Source organism: Sapajus apella, unplaced genomic scaffold (assembly GCF_009761245.1).
Source record: "Sapajus apella isolate SASKATOON/1434 unplaced genomic scaffold, GSC_monkey_1.0 scaffold9, whole genome shotgun sequence".
NCBI classification, from domain to species: Eukaryota; Metazoa; Chordata; class Mammalia; order Primates; family Cebidae; genus Sapajus; species Sapajus apella.
Genome location: NW_022436949.1, coordinates 16,772,741 through 16,789,331, shown reverse-complemented (window position 1 = coordinate 16,789,331; position 16,591 = coordinate 16,772,741). Strand labels below are relative to the sequence as shown.

Sequence of the window (16,591 nt, the reverse complement as noted above, 5' to 3'; positions counted from 1 at the left end):
TCCTAAAGCCTTATACTGAAGATTCAAATTTAGTGCAATCTGCCTTCCAAGTTTACAAATAAACTAATATATTCTTTATATGTAGGCACTAATGGCTGCCATTGATTATTAGAAGCAGCAATGTATACTTTCTCAGACTATATATATATGAAAATTAATGATTCAAACTTTAGTCAAATATAGAAGACTCAGAAAAAATGAATAAAACAGGATATTCTCTCAGCTTTAAAATTTTTTAGATTTTCATTTTAGTGTAGTTTCAGTATGATTGGCACAAACTCTTCTTTGAATGTTGATAGAATTGAGCTGTGAATCCCTCTGGTCCTTCAATTTTGTGGGGAGTTTATTTTTTTATTACCATTTCAATGTCAGTTCTTGATATTGATCTGTTCAGAGTTTCTATTTTTTCCTGATTTAATCTAGGAGAGTTATATGTTTCCAGGAATGTAGTCATCTCCTCTGGATTTTCTAGTTTGTACATGTAAGGTGTTCATAGTAGCCTTGAATGATCCTTTGTGTTTCTGTGATATCAGTTGCAGTATCTCCTGTTTCATTTCTAATTGAGGTTATTTTGATTTTCTCTATTCTTTTCTTCATCCGTCTCACTTATGATCTCTCAGTTTTGTTTATCTTTTCAAAGAACCAGCTTTTTTGTTTCATTTATCTTTTGTATTGCTTTGGTTTGTTTGTTTTAATTTCATTTAGTTCTGCTCTGATCTTTGTTATTTATTTTCTTCTCCTGGGTTTAGGATTGATTTGTTCTTGTATCTCTAGTTCCTTAAAGTGTGACCTTATATTCTCTATTTGTGCTTTTTCGGATTTTTTGATCTAGGTATTTAATGCTATGAACTTTCCTCAGCATCACTTTTGCTGTATACCACAGGTTGTGATAAGTTGTATCACTATTATCATTCAGATCAAATAATTTTTAAATTTCCATCTTGATTTCAGAGTTAACCCAAAGATCATTCATGAGCAGATGGCTTTATTTCCATGCATTTGTATAGTTTTGAGGTTTCCTTTTGGAGTTAATTTTGAGTTTTTTTCCACTGTGGTCTGATAGGATACTTGATACAAGTTTGATTTTCTTAAATTTATTGAGACTTGTTTTGTAACCTATCATAAGGTCTCTCTTGGAGAATGTTCCATGTACTTATGAAAAGAATATATATTCTGAAGTGTAGGGGCAGATTGTTCTGTAAATATTTGTTAAATCCATTTGTTTTAGGGTATAATTTAGGTCCATTGTTTCTTGTTGATTCTCTGTATGGATGACCTGTCTAGTGTTGTCAGTGGAATACTGAAGTCCCCCTCTATTATTGTGTTGCTCTCTATCTCATTTCTTAGGTCTAGTATTAATTGTTTTATAAATTTGGGAGCTCCAGTGTTAGGTACATAAATATTTAGGATATTTTTCTGTTGCATTAATCCTTTTATCATTTTATAATATCCCGCTTTGTCTTTTTTTCTTTTCTTTTTTTTTTTTTTTTTTTTTTTTTTTTTTTTTTTTTTTTTTTTTTTTACTGTTGTTGGTTTAAAGTCTGTTTTGTCTGTTAAAAGAATAGCTACTCCTCCTCACTTTTGATTCTCATTTGTTTGGAATGTCTTTTTCTACCCCTTTAACTTAAGTTTATGTGAGTCCTTATGTGTTAAGTCAGTCTCTTGAAGACAGCATATACTTGATTGGTAGATTTTTATCCATTCTGCCATTCAGTATCTTTTAAGTGGAACATTTTTCGGCCCCTTACATTCAACGTTAGTTCTGAGATATAAGGTACTGTTCTGTCATCATCATGCTAGTTGTTGACTAAATACTTTGTTTTTTTTCTTCATTGTGTTATTGTTTTATAGGCCCTGTGAGATTTATGCTTTAAGGAGGTTCTATTTTGGTGTATTTGGAAGTTTCATTTCAAGATTTAGAACTCCTCTTAGCAGTACTTTTAATGCAGGCTTGGCAGTGGCAAATTCTCTCAGCATTTGTTTGTCTGAAAAAGAATTTATCTCTCCTTCATTCATGAAGTTTAGCTTTGCTGGGTACAAAATTCTTGGCTGATAGTTATTTTGTTTCAGGGTCTAAAGATGGGACCCCAAACCCTTTTGGCTTGTAAGGATTCTGCTGAGAAATCTGCTTTTAATCTGATAGATTTTCTTTTATAGGTTATCTGGTGATTTTGTCTCATAGCTCTTAAGATTTTTTCCTTTGTCTTGACTTTAAATAACCTGAGACTGTGTGTCTAGGTAATGATCCTTTTGCAATAAATTTATTGAGTGTTCCTTGAGCTTCTTGTATCTGGATGTCTAGATCTCTAGCAATGCCAGGGAAATTTTCCTCAGTTATTCCCACAAATAAGTTTTTCAAACTTTTAGATATCTCTTTTTCCACAGGAATGCCAATTATTCTTAGGTTTGGCCATTTAACATAATTCCGAAATTCTTGGCAGCTTTGTTCATTTTTAAAAAATCCTTTTTTTTTGGCTTCATCTGATTACGTGTAGAACTCAGAGCATAAATGCTTATTTTGGGTTAATTATTATTAAAATGAAATTATATAAAGAGAGTAGAAATTGAAGAAATTATTAAGGAAAAATGCAAACATTATTAAAATCTCTTAATCTTTGTGTCAAAACTGCTGTTTATGAATGTATTAAAATTTTGTGACATCAGTAATTCCCATGGGGAAAATTTCTATAATTATAGATTATATAAATTATTAGAAAGTGAGGAATAAACCGTATGTTACATGTGGCAAAGAAATTGAATAGTCACTGAAGTTAAAAAAGTTAAGGTTAAACAAAATATTAAATACGCTGAACAGAGAATTAGTGAATAGAAGATATGAAAAATTTACAGACATAAAGAGAAAGAGAAAATCCAGTGTACACCTTAGGGATAGTTTGTAAGAGAAAATGGAGGAAACAGATGTAGGGATGAAGAATCATTTAAATAAAAATGAAAATTTCTCAGCATTAGTGAAAATACATATATTCATATTCAGTAAGGTCAGTAATTTCTAATCAAAATTAATAAGACATTATACTCTTAAAAAATCCTATTCATTACCATTACTGCATATTGTCTATTAACAAAAAAAAAGTGATGCTTGGAAATGATTATTTAATTAGACAATCCACTTAAAAGTTTAATTTTACAATGTAGAAATGACAGAGGCAAAAATAAACAATCCATAGTATGAAAATTTTCACATAATTACAGGTACTGGCTAATTAGAATACATTAAAAATATAATTTAGAGTAAGTTAAGGCTGTAAGAACCAATAAAACTATATCTATATTTTTAAATACTTAGAGTTTACTATGGTGGTTTAATTAGTTGAAGCTAATAATTTCAGCTGTTGATTCAAGACTCAGGATCTTTTCTTCTTGTGTGTCTTCCATTCACTTGGGTTTTATTATCACCTGTAATTAGTTGGTATTAGAGAAGGAGAGAAGATGCACATCATAAATGCCCTGGTCTGGTAATAACACACATCCTCCTGCTCATGGTCTATTGACAGGAGCTTGTTATGTGTCACATCCAACTCAAGAGAAATGTAGTCTGACTCTGTGTTCAGGAAAAAAAATGACTGGAGATGTTTTTGGTGAAGAGCTGGGAGGCTGTGCCAGAAAAATGGAATAAATCAGTTCTGAGAATGTATAACTTGTAAATCTCACTCAGACACAGATAGTAGATCTAAATGATAATAAAATCATCAAACACATTGAATGCTAATTAAAATGTAACTGTAGGTAGTTCAGTCCATAAAACTTCAAAGATAAATTTTATAAATATTTAACAAACCGATACCTTTAAAAAATTATTCTGGAAATTAGGAAAAAAGAGGAAATATTGAAGTACTAAAGAGCCCCCTTTTTTTAATTGCCTTTAAGATAAAATGACCAAAAGGGGAAAAACAAACAACAAAAAATTAAAAACCAAAACTATAGACAATTTTAAACATGAGTGCAGTAGGTTACAAACAATACTAGCAGTATGCAACACATGTATTTATAAAGGTATATACGTATACTAATTATCCACAAATACATCTTTTATATTCATTACAAATATATACCTTTTCAGAAACTTAGTGAGCCTCTGCTCTCCTAAGTTTGTAGGCATATGTTTGAAAACTTATTTTTCTCTCTTTCTTTCTTATTTCACAATCAAAAAAGAACTACAATCTTTGCTTAAGTGTATAGAGATGTTGATTGAAACTGCATTTGTATCTACTGGGTGATTTTGAATATTCCATGAAATATAAAATGCAAAATTATTAAATCAATTGCTGATTTTTGCCAAATTATATTTCTCTTATCAATCTCAGTTTAGATATTTTCTAGCAGATTGGACTAATGTTTTGAGTAATATTATGGTACATATTATCTCATGTTTTTAAGACTTTCATAATTATCTTTTCTTATGTTTAGGCTGCCTGGAATTAAAAGAGGACACCATTGAGAACCTTCTTGCTGCAGCGTGCCTTCTTCAGCTTCCACAGGTGGTGGAAGTGTGCTGCCACTTCCTCATGAAGCTTTTGCATCCATCTAACTGCTTAGGAATTCGAGCATTTGCAGACGCTCAAGGATGCATTGAATTAATGAAGGTGGCCCACAGCTACACAATGGTAAGGAAACTTAATATTTTAATAATAGAGACATACCCTGTAGTATCAGAGGTAAAAATAATTACTGTCATGGCATTAGGAAGTGTTTTAAATTTAAAGTGAGGTTCTATACTTGGCACACTTTTTATTATGAAATACAGTGTACCATAATGCATTTTCTAATTTAAAAAAACACATTCTATATTGGATGTATTGTTCTTTGTGGATTTATATTTTATTTTACATTTATTGTTTATTATAAAATATATTGCTAAGGATCCAGATAAAGATATGTGTAGGGCAAGGTATGATGAGAGGGATGTATAGGTTCCAGGCCCTCCCTGGGCATGCCACCCTCCAGGAATCTCCATGCGTTGCATTCAGGAAGCTTCTTTATGGCTTCCTTCATACTTAACAGGCAATACAGATATACATATTGATAGATATTAATAAAGTTATTTAAACTGATTTTCAAAATTTCCCCAGCCTTATCTACCTTTGTACATTCACTTCCACAACTGCCCTTTGTACATTTTTCTGCATTTTTTAAACCTCTCTATCACAGTGTGTTATATTTGGTTTGGCTATGCCAGTGTGATGAATTGATGGAAAAGAAATTAGGACTATTTTGTATTTTTCTCTTTTATTCCTTGTGAGTGTGTGTGTGTGTATGTGTTTAACAGCTTTGTAGAGAATCTAAAAGTCATTTCAATTGTACAATTTAAATTTGTGTACTTTATGGCATGGGATTTTAAAAATATTAATTCTGCTGTAGAATAACTGGTTAGAATAGAATAGAATAACCAGTTAGAAGTCTCATACCTATCACATTACATACCCTAAAAATAATTATTCTAAAAGCACTTAATAGAGTGAGAACTTGGCATAGAGTCCCTATATCACTGCTAGCCATTTTTCCTGTGATATTATTATTCATATTATTAATGTCTTCATTGTTATTGAAACAACTGATAAAATCATATGGAACTTTTCTCTCCAACTCAAAGAAAGTTTTAAAATGAGATGAATATTTTTAAACTTTATGGTTGCCATTTTTTTCAAATTGAACACTTTTTATAATCACTAATGAGTCAACCACTTAAAAGTATTCAAATTACCGTGTTAAGACAGAGTTTCAAAATTATTTTTATTTTCTTTTTTAATCCTTTAAGCAGATTACTAAATTAAATGAAAATACAGAATTAAAAGGAAGAAGATAGCACAATTGGTAACTCTATTGTCAAATCCTTCTTTAGAAATTTCCCATGACAGACTTGATGCTACCTTTGAAATTATCCGAACCATAGCAAATCAATGTAAACAAATAATTCATCAACCAAAATATCAAAGTCTAACTGCCACCATTTACTTAGGCACATTTCATTACCTTTAGGAGCTCCTGGCTTAACTAAGCCCAAGAACAATATGCCTCCATATCCAGAGGGATAATGGTCCCTTCTGGTCTAGTTTGAAATTATTAATTTAGTAATGAAAATGTTTTCCTTGCAGCTGCTTGGACTGTTCTGCAATTTATCACACAATAGTAACAAAATTTTTTCTTCAGAGACTTTAAAATATATGCTTCATAGAAAAATATATTTAAAACAAATATAGAAGATTTCTAAGGTACTCATCATTCTGAATGACTCTATCTTAATTTATTTTTTAGACTGTGACATATTATATCTGCTGAAATTTAAATGATTTCAAATTATTTTGAAAATGTGACACTCTGGCGTTCTGTAGATATTCATGTTAACTATTTTAGAGAAAAATTACTGACCAGTTGTCTTCCCAGATCAATATTGTCCCTTTAGTTCCAGCACTTTTAAATGAGTATTTTGCATCTGATATTGTGTGATTTCTCATCATATATTTGCCTCTGATCCTTGCCCAATCAGGCATATGTCCTCATCTAATCTATCCAGTCTGTGCTTTGAAAGCAAACATATTGTGTTGTGTTTTATTTTTTTCTCCTTAAACTGCCTTAATAGCAAATCATCACATTTGTTTTCTACTACATCTGTGATAGAATTAACGTCTCTCTTAACTGTAATTATTTGTTTGATTGCTTAATGCATAAATAACACTTAAAAATTAAATTTCTTGCCTAAACTCTTTAGATGTGAACTTGGTCTTCAAAGATGACTTTCCAAGGAGTCATCTTATGTATTTAGATTCAGATACTGATTCTGTGCAAATAATTCCAAAATCTTTCCAGGAAGGTGACCCAGCTTGGCAGTGAATCATGTGTGAAATACTGGAGAATTTTGATTGCAAGCTCAATATCAAGTAGAAGTGTAAAATTAATTCTGTAACATTAATGTAAACTATGTCTGCATGAATATAAAGATAGCACCAAAATAGCATCTTTGAAGGAAATAGTCTCTTTGTCTTCTCTTAGATTACATTATAAAACCTGTGTTTAATTCTGGATATAAAAATTTTAAAGGAATAGAGAGTGGCAAACATAAACAGATTAGAATAACAAGAAGAGTAAATCATTTATGATTATGTAATATGAAGAAAAGTTAAAAAAAAAAAAAAAAAAAGGTTGTCTATGGCTGAATAAAATTAGGGCATGACAATAGCTATAGCCGTCCTCATATATTTGATAGAACGGCCTTGTGTTTAAAGCTGTGATGTTTAAGTGTTTTTTATTCTATTTTTAAATTTATTTTACTAATGCAGTTCTCTGGTTAAATTAAATATTACATCAAAGTGTAGTTTTAGAATTGGCCTTCTTGGGTAAAGATGGACAGAAAGTCGACTACCATCTCCCGATCTTTCCTTCTCTGCTGAGTTGTCTATTTCCACTGATCATTACTGCCACCTACCTCCAAAGTCAGCACTGCCTTTTGGAGGACAGGCCTGGAACATTTTTATCCAACAATTCTTTCTCTAGATGGTTCTGGGTTAGAACTTGCCAATAAGAGAAATTCATATAAGATATGAAAGATGAAAGAGAAGGAGCAGTCATTATTCTCCACATGCAGTTGTAGGAAGATATGTAGACAAATGGAAAAGTAAAATAACTTATAGGCAAGTTATTAAAACTATTTACCCCACTGTTGTAGGCTGAGGCTATTGTTTGGAGTTGTCTGGAGGTTCTTGACGCATGCAGTGTATTTGCAGAGTGCTTTTGAGAACAATTCACGTTGAAGTGAAGGTTTTAATCTTTAGTAGAAAAACCCCCGACCTTCACCTCCACAGCCCTTTCAATGGATGTTTGAACCTTCAATTCTCTCATGATAGCTTTTAAACTTAAAATGTTGAGTATTTTATTTTCTTAATTCAACAAAATATTCAAAACATACCCCAACATAACCTGTTGAAACTCCATACTCTGGTATACATAGTCCCCCACACCTAGCTTCTAAGCCGCTACCCAGGCATGTTTTCCTCAAAATTAGATGCAATTGCTCTCATTCTTGCTAAACATGCGTTGTATAGTTCCTTCACTCTCACTTTACTCAGATATTTCTCTTGTTGGAATCCATTATCAAATTCTAAATAATCTCTCTCTCTTTCTGGTTCAGGTTTATTCATGCCCAAAAAATACCTTTAAATTTTTCATGGTATTACCTCTCACAATTGAAATCTTAGCATTTATTTCCTTAGGGTTGTGTGATATCGTCAAAAACTTTCTTATACAATTAATTATTTTTATTTCTTTGTGACTGGTCATTACAAATATATTGCAGATTTCTTTATGAGGAGAGAAGAAGCCTTCCCCATTGATTTTTTTGTTCCATCAAATGTCTAGTATCTTATAATACATTCATCAGTTCCATTTCCCTTGGATACTTTTGTAGAACTTTCTTTAATTTACTCATTCAACAAGTCTACAGTGTGTGCCTCTGACATTTTTTTAAATCACATTTTCTATTACTTTCCCTGTTCATACAGTTTTAGCCAGTCTGTCCTTCTCACTGTTTTTTGATTACACTAAGCATAACTTCAGTTGTGGACTTTTGTTCTTCTTCCCTCAGATGGAAGTCCTCTTCTGCCAAACATTTATATCCATTTCTTCTCCACCTCATTCAGATCTCTGTAAAAGGTTACTTCCATAGAGACCCATTCTCTGAAAACACCCTGTGATGTGCCAGTACCTTCAAAACTCTCTATTCCCTTATACTCCTTTATATTTTTTAGAGTACTTTTTAGTTCCTGGATTTAAATTACATATTTGGTTTTGTTATTGTTGTTTTTGTTGTCTACCTGCCCAATTAAGGTAGTAGTTTCTTGGTAACATTAAAAAAAGAAAAGCTTTGTAGCATAAGTGCCTAGATAAATCTCTGCATATACTATTATTTATTGAATGAATAAGTGAAGGTAAAAGTGACCATTGACTGCTAGGTATCAAGTTCCCTGGGTGCTACCAGCAGGTGGCACAAGGAATGCAATGGTGAACAAAATAGAAATGATGTTTCCCTTAGAGTCAAGGTTAATATATTTAATGAAAAAAATTATTATAAATTATAACTACTTATGCCTATATATTATACATATATATAGACACATATGTGTCTATATATATGTATACACACATATGGTAAATTTTACAAAGAAAAATTATGAGATGCAATGAGAATTCTCCCCTAAAGCAGAAAAAGACTCTTTAAATAAGTGATGTTTATATGCATTGTAAAAACGCGGCAAAATTAGGTGCAGAATTGGCTGAAGAATGTTCATAACAGAAAAATATGGATGTGCCAGTGATATGAGATGGGAGGGCAATTGTTCTGCTTAATGAAATTCAAGGTAGATGGGATGGTGGAGAGGTACAAGAAGAGAGGAAGTTTATGAGGCTGCAGATTTAGGCAGAACCAAATTGTGCAGGGTTATGGAGACTTTGTAAAGAATTGGGATTTTATCTGCAGTATAATAATGTACCATTGAACATTTTAAACAAGTAAAGCCAAGGTTTAATTTTAAGATGAGTCATCAGACTGACATAAAAGGAAGGCAAGAAGAGAAACTAAGAATAGAGATTAGTATACACTAAAGGGGTGTGTGTGTGTGTGTGTGTGTGTGTGTGTGTGTGTGTGTGTACACATAATATTAAATATATATCATATACACACATTTGTTTATAATGATAATTTATCATTATAATTGACAATTACATATTCCTATTATATATGTACGTATGTATACATGGGTGTATATATATGAGATAAATTTTACAAAGAAAAATTATAAGATGTAGTATAAGATATATATACTCACATCCACATATTAGGAGAGTAAAACACAGAAAAGAAAGTGATGATGTAATGCTACCTTCTGCCATTTTGCTTGGCACATAAGCAGCAGCTTTACTGATGGCAATTCTTAATACCAGTGGTGCTGGTGATGGTACACATAAAGTGTAAAATATTCTCCAATTGTCACTGTAATTCTAGGTTTTAAATATATTATTAAATTTACTCCTTTCAAAATTCCTGCTAGGTAAGTGTTACATCCATTCTAAAAATGATAAAACTGTAATTTAGGGATGTTACATAATTTACTCAGGGTCAGTAGATAGACATGCTTGATTGAGATAACAAATCCAGTACAGTCTTACTACTGATTCTATGCCCTATTCAATATGCTAATGAAGATACAGTGATTGCATATTTCCCATAATATTAAGTCGGGTTTATGATACACAGACACAAAATATAGATTACTTCATGCAAGTGGATATTATAAACCTGAAAGAGAAATGAGACCAAATAACTTCATGATTTTTTTTTCTCAAGTATTTTCCCTCCCATCTTTGTTTTCTGTCCAGTGTTACCAGAATGACTTAGAACATTTCATTAGGTTTAGGCTGGAGGCAGAGGCAGTGGCACTAGGACTAATTGGAAGCTACCTTGTTCATAAGTAACTTTGAAGGGTGGAAGACTCATGCCTGGAGCATAAAGCCTTCCAGAGTTAGTGTGAAAGTAGCTGCCCTTTCAGAGTCTGGTAGCACTAAGAAAAATGCTATACATCCTTCGCTTGTCCTTCAGAGCCACTGGAAAAAAATACTCGAGAGAAAGAACAACCTCTATCAATGTGGTTTGTGTTCATGGTTTTAAAATACCTGACATGTTTTATGGTTTCCAAATAACTACATGCTTTTAATCTTTACCAGTAATCCTGCTAGTAAACCATAAATTAGAGTTTGCCTTGGAAGAATATTTGGAGTATAACTTTAAATATCCTTGTTTTATAAGTCATAAAAATAAAGTTCACTTACATTTTTCTCAAGACTGTTACATGATACATTAGTACTAAATGATTTTTAATGTTGTCTTTTTTTCTTTTATTTATTATTTTGTGTTACTCATTTTCATTGTTTCACATGCATACATGGTCTTAATAACAAGTTTAAGTTATATATAGTTGATGCATTAAAAATTATCAAAATTGGACTTTCAGCATGTCTTTGTAAATTCATAAGAAATGAAAAGGTCAGGGTGAGTGTAATGAGCAGTTTAAGGAACAGTGACCATTGATGTTTAATGATCAAAAGCACTAAATAAATGCCTTCTTTTTCTGTTTTTGTTTTTGTGTTTCTTAACTTTCTTTGTCCCTGAATTAGACGGACAATTCTTTTTTGTATGGTTATCAAAATCAAATTAATTAACACGTCAATTGCTACCCATTATGTACATTAGGTCCCTAGAACTTGTTCACTGTTCCTTACAGACAGTTTGTATGTGTAATATAAATTGGAGTCACTGGCAAAATTATTGTCCTTATTTGCATGTTTTTATTTGTTCTACTGAGCTACAATTTCTAAAACATTAAGATATAGTGCATAGCTATATAAAACTGCAACACCCACACGCACATGCACAATCTATTAAAAGTACCTTAGGTACAGTAGGTTAAAATTTTTTAAGAGTTGTCTTATGTCTCAAGCTGCTGCTGTGGCAACAATATAACAAATTTTCAATAAGGAATACTAACATTTAAAAATATCCTGTAAACAAACATTTAAATTTATAAGTAGTCCCTAGTCAATGATTTGAATAATTTAAAATGTAGTATGCCCTTCTGTGGTAAGGAATATTCTTACATTATTAGAGTGATTCTAAAAAGCCTTCTTAAGATATGTCAGAAGGAAGAAATGTCAGAAACTTTTTGCCTGCAGGGTCCTTTCAACTTATAAAGCACAGTCTTCAACAAATAAAATCAATAACTTGCTTTTTTTTTTTTTTTTTTGAGATGGAGTTTCGCTCTTGTTACCCAGGCTGGAGTGCAATGGCGCGATCTCGGCTCTCCGCAACCTCTGCCTCCTGGGTTCAGGCAATTCTCCTGCCTCAGCCTCCTGAGTAGCTGGGATTACAGGCACGCGCCACCATGCCCAGCTAATGTTTTGTATTTTTAGTAGAGACGGGGTTTCACCTTGTTGACCAGGATGGTCTCGATCTCTTGACCTCATGGTCCACCCACCTCGGCCTCCCAAAGTGCTGGGATTACAGGTGTGAGCCACCGCGCCCGGCCCAATAACTTGCTTTTTTAAATAAAAAATTATGTTTTTATACAAATAGAAATCTCCCTTTATTATAATAATTTGTCTATCATGAACCAATATTTTAAAATATTTATATTTTCTGATCAGGTAATAATCAGTTTTGCATAGAGCTAGACTATATAAGATAAACACAGCTGTCAGGTTCAAAGCTATATTCTTCATGCTTAGTGTAGCACCTGTCTCATTTAGGCACATAATAATGATATCTGAAAGAAGAAATAGATGAATAAGTACTGTCACATATTAATAATTTTAAATACACAATTATATATCATAATCTTAAATATGAATATTAGTAATTTATAGCAAAATAGTTTCTCTTCATCTTACAATAACTTAAAATATTATTTTTGTGCCTAATTTTATTTTTGCACCTCCTCATTAGAAAATTTAATAAGAAATAAATGCATATAAGATGCACCCATGATGTTTAAAATTTATTGATTTTTGTTTTTCTTTTATTTTAAAGCTTAACAGGCAACATAATTTTCATTCTTATATATGTGCCTGCTTTTCAGTTAAAATGTCAGTGGATCCATTTTTTACTCAATATCTATGTTTAATATTTGTGTTTATTTCATATAAATTTAACTTTACATTTCATTGAAGCATCACCATACTATTGAGGAATAAATATAAAACCTAGTGAGGCAACAAAGAGGTCACATCCTAAAGGAAGAAATAACACTAAGCCAAATGTGTTCTATTTTCTTATGATTGAAGATTATATAAAAGAATACATCATAATAGAAAATTGCTGGATAATAGTAAGTAGAAAAGACAAAGTTTAAACAATGGGATTGAGAGACAGACCAGTATGCTTTGGGTTAGGGGCTTATTTCCAATAAGCACTCATGTTTTATGCAAAACAATGTTAATTTGGGCAATGTAATAGGGAAACTTTAGCTCAATTAGAATTGTGTGATTTACAATTAGTAAAATGGCTGATTTCTTAAAGATAATAAAGAGTAAACACTTTTCAGCAAAATAAACTATTTCACCAATAGTAAATCTTAGTAGATTTATTTAAGACTGAATAAGTATTCAGGCTAGATATTATATTATTGGAACCATTTCTTAAAGATAATTTTCACATTAATTGAATCTAAAATTAAAATTACATGAAGAGGTTTCAAAATATATAGTGAGAGATGGAAATTAGTTTCTCTGCAGTTATATTTGAAAAGAGAGTAAGTGAATTATCATTTTATAAAGCAGTGTTTCTAATTTGATGCCTGGTATATAGATAAGAATAAATGATAGTAACTAATTAAAGTGGTAGTAGTAGATACCATGAAACGTAGATGATACTTTTACAAGTAAATATTATATATTGCAGTTGAACTAGAAGAAAATTGATGAAATTAAAATTAGGGCTTTTTATATGTAGTCACTGATTAAGGCATATATGCATAAATTTACATACATAAGTAGACACCTGTATCAGCATTAACTGAATATATTAATCAGAAAAAGGCTATAGTTTTAAGTAGTAAATTCTATAATAGTCTTAATTTCAATTGTTTTAAAAATCCACCCTTTCCACAGATCATATATAATATACTTGCGTGATCATTATCCTACTTTCACATTTTAAGCTTTTATAAATTTGATACAGAACTAGAAAAAGTATGAATAAAATATAAACAAAAATGGCATATTGCTTTTATTAGTTAAGTTTTCTTTGTTGTGGGCACAGGAAAATATCATTTGAGGATGCATTGATACATATTCATCTTCTTTGGAAGGAGATTGGCAAATTGTATTTTCTTAATTAGTCAGAAAGACTGTGAGAGTATATGTCATCAAATATTGAAAACTCGAAAATCTCAACTCTTCTCAAGTACTCTAAAGCTTGGTTTAAGTAACCAGTGTTGTGTTGTGCACTTGAAAAGCTTTTGGTGCTTTGTAATGGTTTGGTTGTCAGCAGACTGAAACATCACTTTGCACAGAATATTGTTTTACTAGAACATTTAGAATAAAAAACGGTTTTGATGAACTCACTTGACTTCCATCATAGTAAATGGATACTGTTTCTTTTTCCTTCACTTTTTTTTACGTCACAAAATGCTCGGAGGATTATTATTTTATTTTATCTCATGAAGGCACAATATGAGTGATTTAATTCCTTACAAAACTTGCTAATAAACATAAGCTAAACAACAGGATCTATGCATTTCTCAGAGTGTATCCTTTGGCAGCCTAGGCAAAAGAGATGTAAAGTAGTGATGCTCCTGTTTCCAACCTTAAATAAAATATTTTTTTCTGATGGCTTAACAGATGAAAAATTTACCAACTTCTTAAATCAGCTTGAGCAAACAGAAAAACACCAGCCAACCATCAATTCTTCATTCAATAGTATCCTTTAATGTCAAACAACATTATTAAAATACATTTATTTTATTGACCAAAGAACAAAATCCTGAGTATATAAGATAATCAAGAGCTGCCATTGTTTTATTTAGAAAAGGCAATGTAATGTATACCAGAGTTTGATTTGAAAGGTCCATAATTCTATGCAAACAGTTTTTGCTGCTATTGCTGTTTTAACCCAAAACTATGACTAATAATGAAATTATTTTACAAATAGCATAATACATTCTCAGCATTAAATGTTGACATAAAATTTAATTAATAAAATATTAGCATTTATGACATTCATTGAAGTTCCATTTTAAAACAATTTCTGAGATGATAGAGCAGCACCAAAATTAAAAAAAAAATGTTCAAAATCTTGGCATAAATAATCCAAGTAATTCCAACTAGATATACGTAGACTAAACTAGATAATCTATCAAGTCCTTCGTTAAACCATAGGCCAAAAATCTAGGTTGCCCTTTTTTATTTGTTTATTAGTTTTGTCCTATATATGTTTTTACCCTTTTGTTTTAATGTGGGCCACAAGTCTTATTTTTTACCTGTATTATTTCAAAATTTTTATTACCTTCCCAATTACTGAAGGCATTTGAAATTTCAATACTTACTTTGAATATAAAATGAGATAAAGACAGTACAATTTCAGTTCTTGAAAACTATAAACAATGTTTTATACAACTTTGTGTCATTTAGTAGTTCATTTGACATGTTCATCATTAACTGTGAAGCCATGAAGTTTAAGATAATCAAAATGGTCCTTTGTGGTTGTTTGCAGCCTTATGATTCTCCAAATATCTTGTTAAATCTTAAATTTTAGAAAATGCAAAGGCATTTCTGGATAATGTTGGTAAGTGCCATCTTGTCATTGAATAATAAAATTGTTATCTTCCCACAAACAGAAGATTATTTGAGCATAAGAGGTAATCAATAATTAGTGAAGAATGAATAAATATTTTTCTGCTTTCAAATTTTTATCTTTTTTAATACATTGTGGAGATGTTACTTACATACCATAAAATCCACCTATTAAAATTGTACAATTTAATGCCTTTTAGTATTTTCAGAGTTGTGCAGCTATAAACACAATCAACTGTAGAACATTTCCATCACTTTGCAAAGATTCCTCTACCTATTACTGTCCATTTACCTTTTTAGGCAATGAACAATCCAGTTTCATTTATATGAATGTTCAACTTATAGACCTTTAATAGAAATGGAATCATACAATATGTGGTCTTTTGAAATTTGGCTTATTTCCCTTAGCATAATATATTCAAGACTCATTTATGTTATAGCATGTATCAGTAATTTATCTATTTTTATTGTGAAATACTATTGCATTGTATAGCTATGCCTCATTTTACTTATCCATTCATCAGTTGATGGACATTTGAGTTTACACTTTGGGACCCTTACAGATAATACCTCTGTAACTTGAACAGGTTTGTAGCCCAATGACCATAGCAAGTTAATATGCTGAGATGCCTGGTTGCAGCAGAAAAAGGGGTTTAATCGTATGGCTGATGTATGAGAAGATATGAGGAAACCTCAAATCTGTCTCCCTGAAAACTTTGGGGCTAGGATGTTTAAGTTCTCAAGTGGGCTAAAGTGTGGAGAATGTTAACTGGTGGGAAGGTGCAGGGTGAAGTTATGGGACAAGGAGATGAAGAAACTGCATCCTGTTGCTGATGATTTTCCTCTGTGAGGGTCTTCAAACTGGTTGGCAGCAGCTTCCACTGGAAGTCAGGATCTGGAAAACATTTTAGGCAATTCTTAAACAAAAGCCTAATGTTTCTAATGTCTAAAAATTCTATCTATAAGAACAATGGCGGTACCAATGGTTAGTATGTAGTGCTGTGTGACTTTCTATGAAACCACAAGGATGTGGCCCAAACTGCAGCCTGATTAATGCTTAATTATAACTATATTTCTCTCTAGCATTCTTGTTAACTATGCTGTGAGCATAGTTTCACCACTGTTAACATTCATATACAAGTTATTGTGTGAACATAATATTTTCATTTTGGGGAGTGTAAGTGCCTAGAAGTGATATGGTTATATAGTAACTCCATGTTTAACATTCTGAGGAACTACT

General features: G+C 31.4%; 1 protein-coding gene across 1 annotated transcript in view; it reads left to right on the top strand.

Annotated features, from left to right (window-relative positions):
* Window positions 1–16,591, top strand: part of KLHL1 (kelch like family member 1) — a 428,234-nt gene that overhangs the window by 180,218 nt on the left and 231,425 nt on the right. The window contains exon 4 of the mRNA XM_032277337.1: window positions 4,429–4,625. Within this exon, the coding sequence (XP_032133228.1) occupies window positions 4,429–4,625 (197 nt within the window). The remainder of the gene's footprint in view (window positions 1–4,428; window positions 4,626–16,591) is intronic.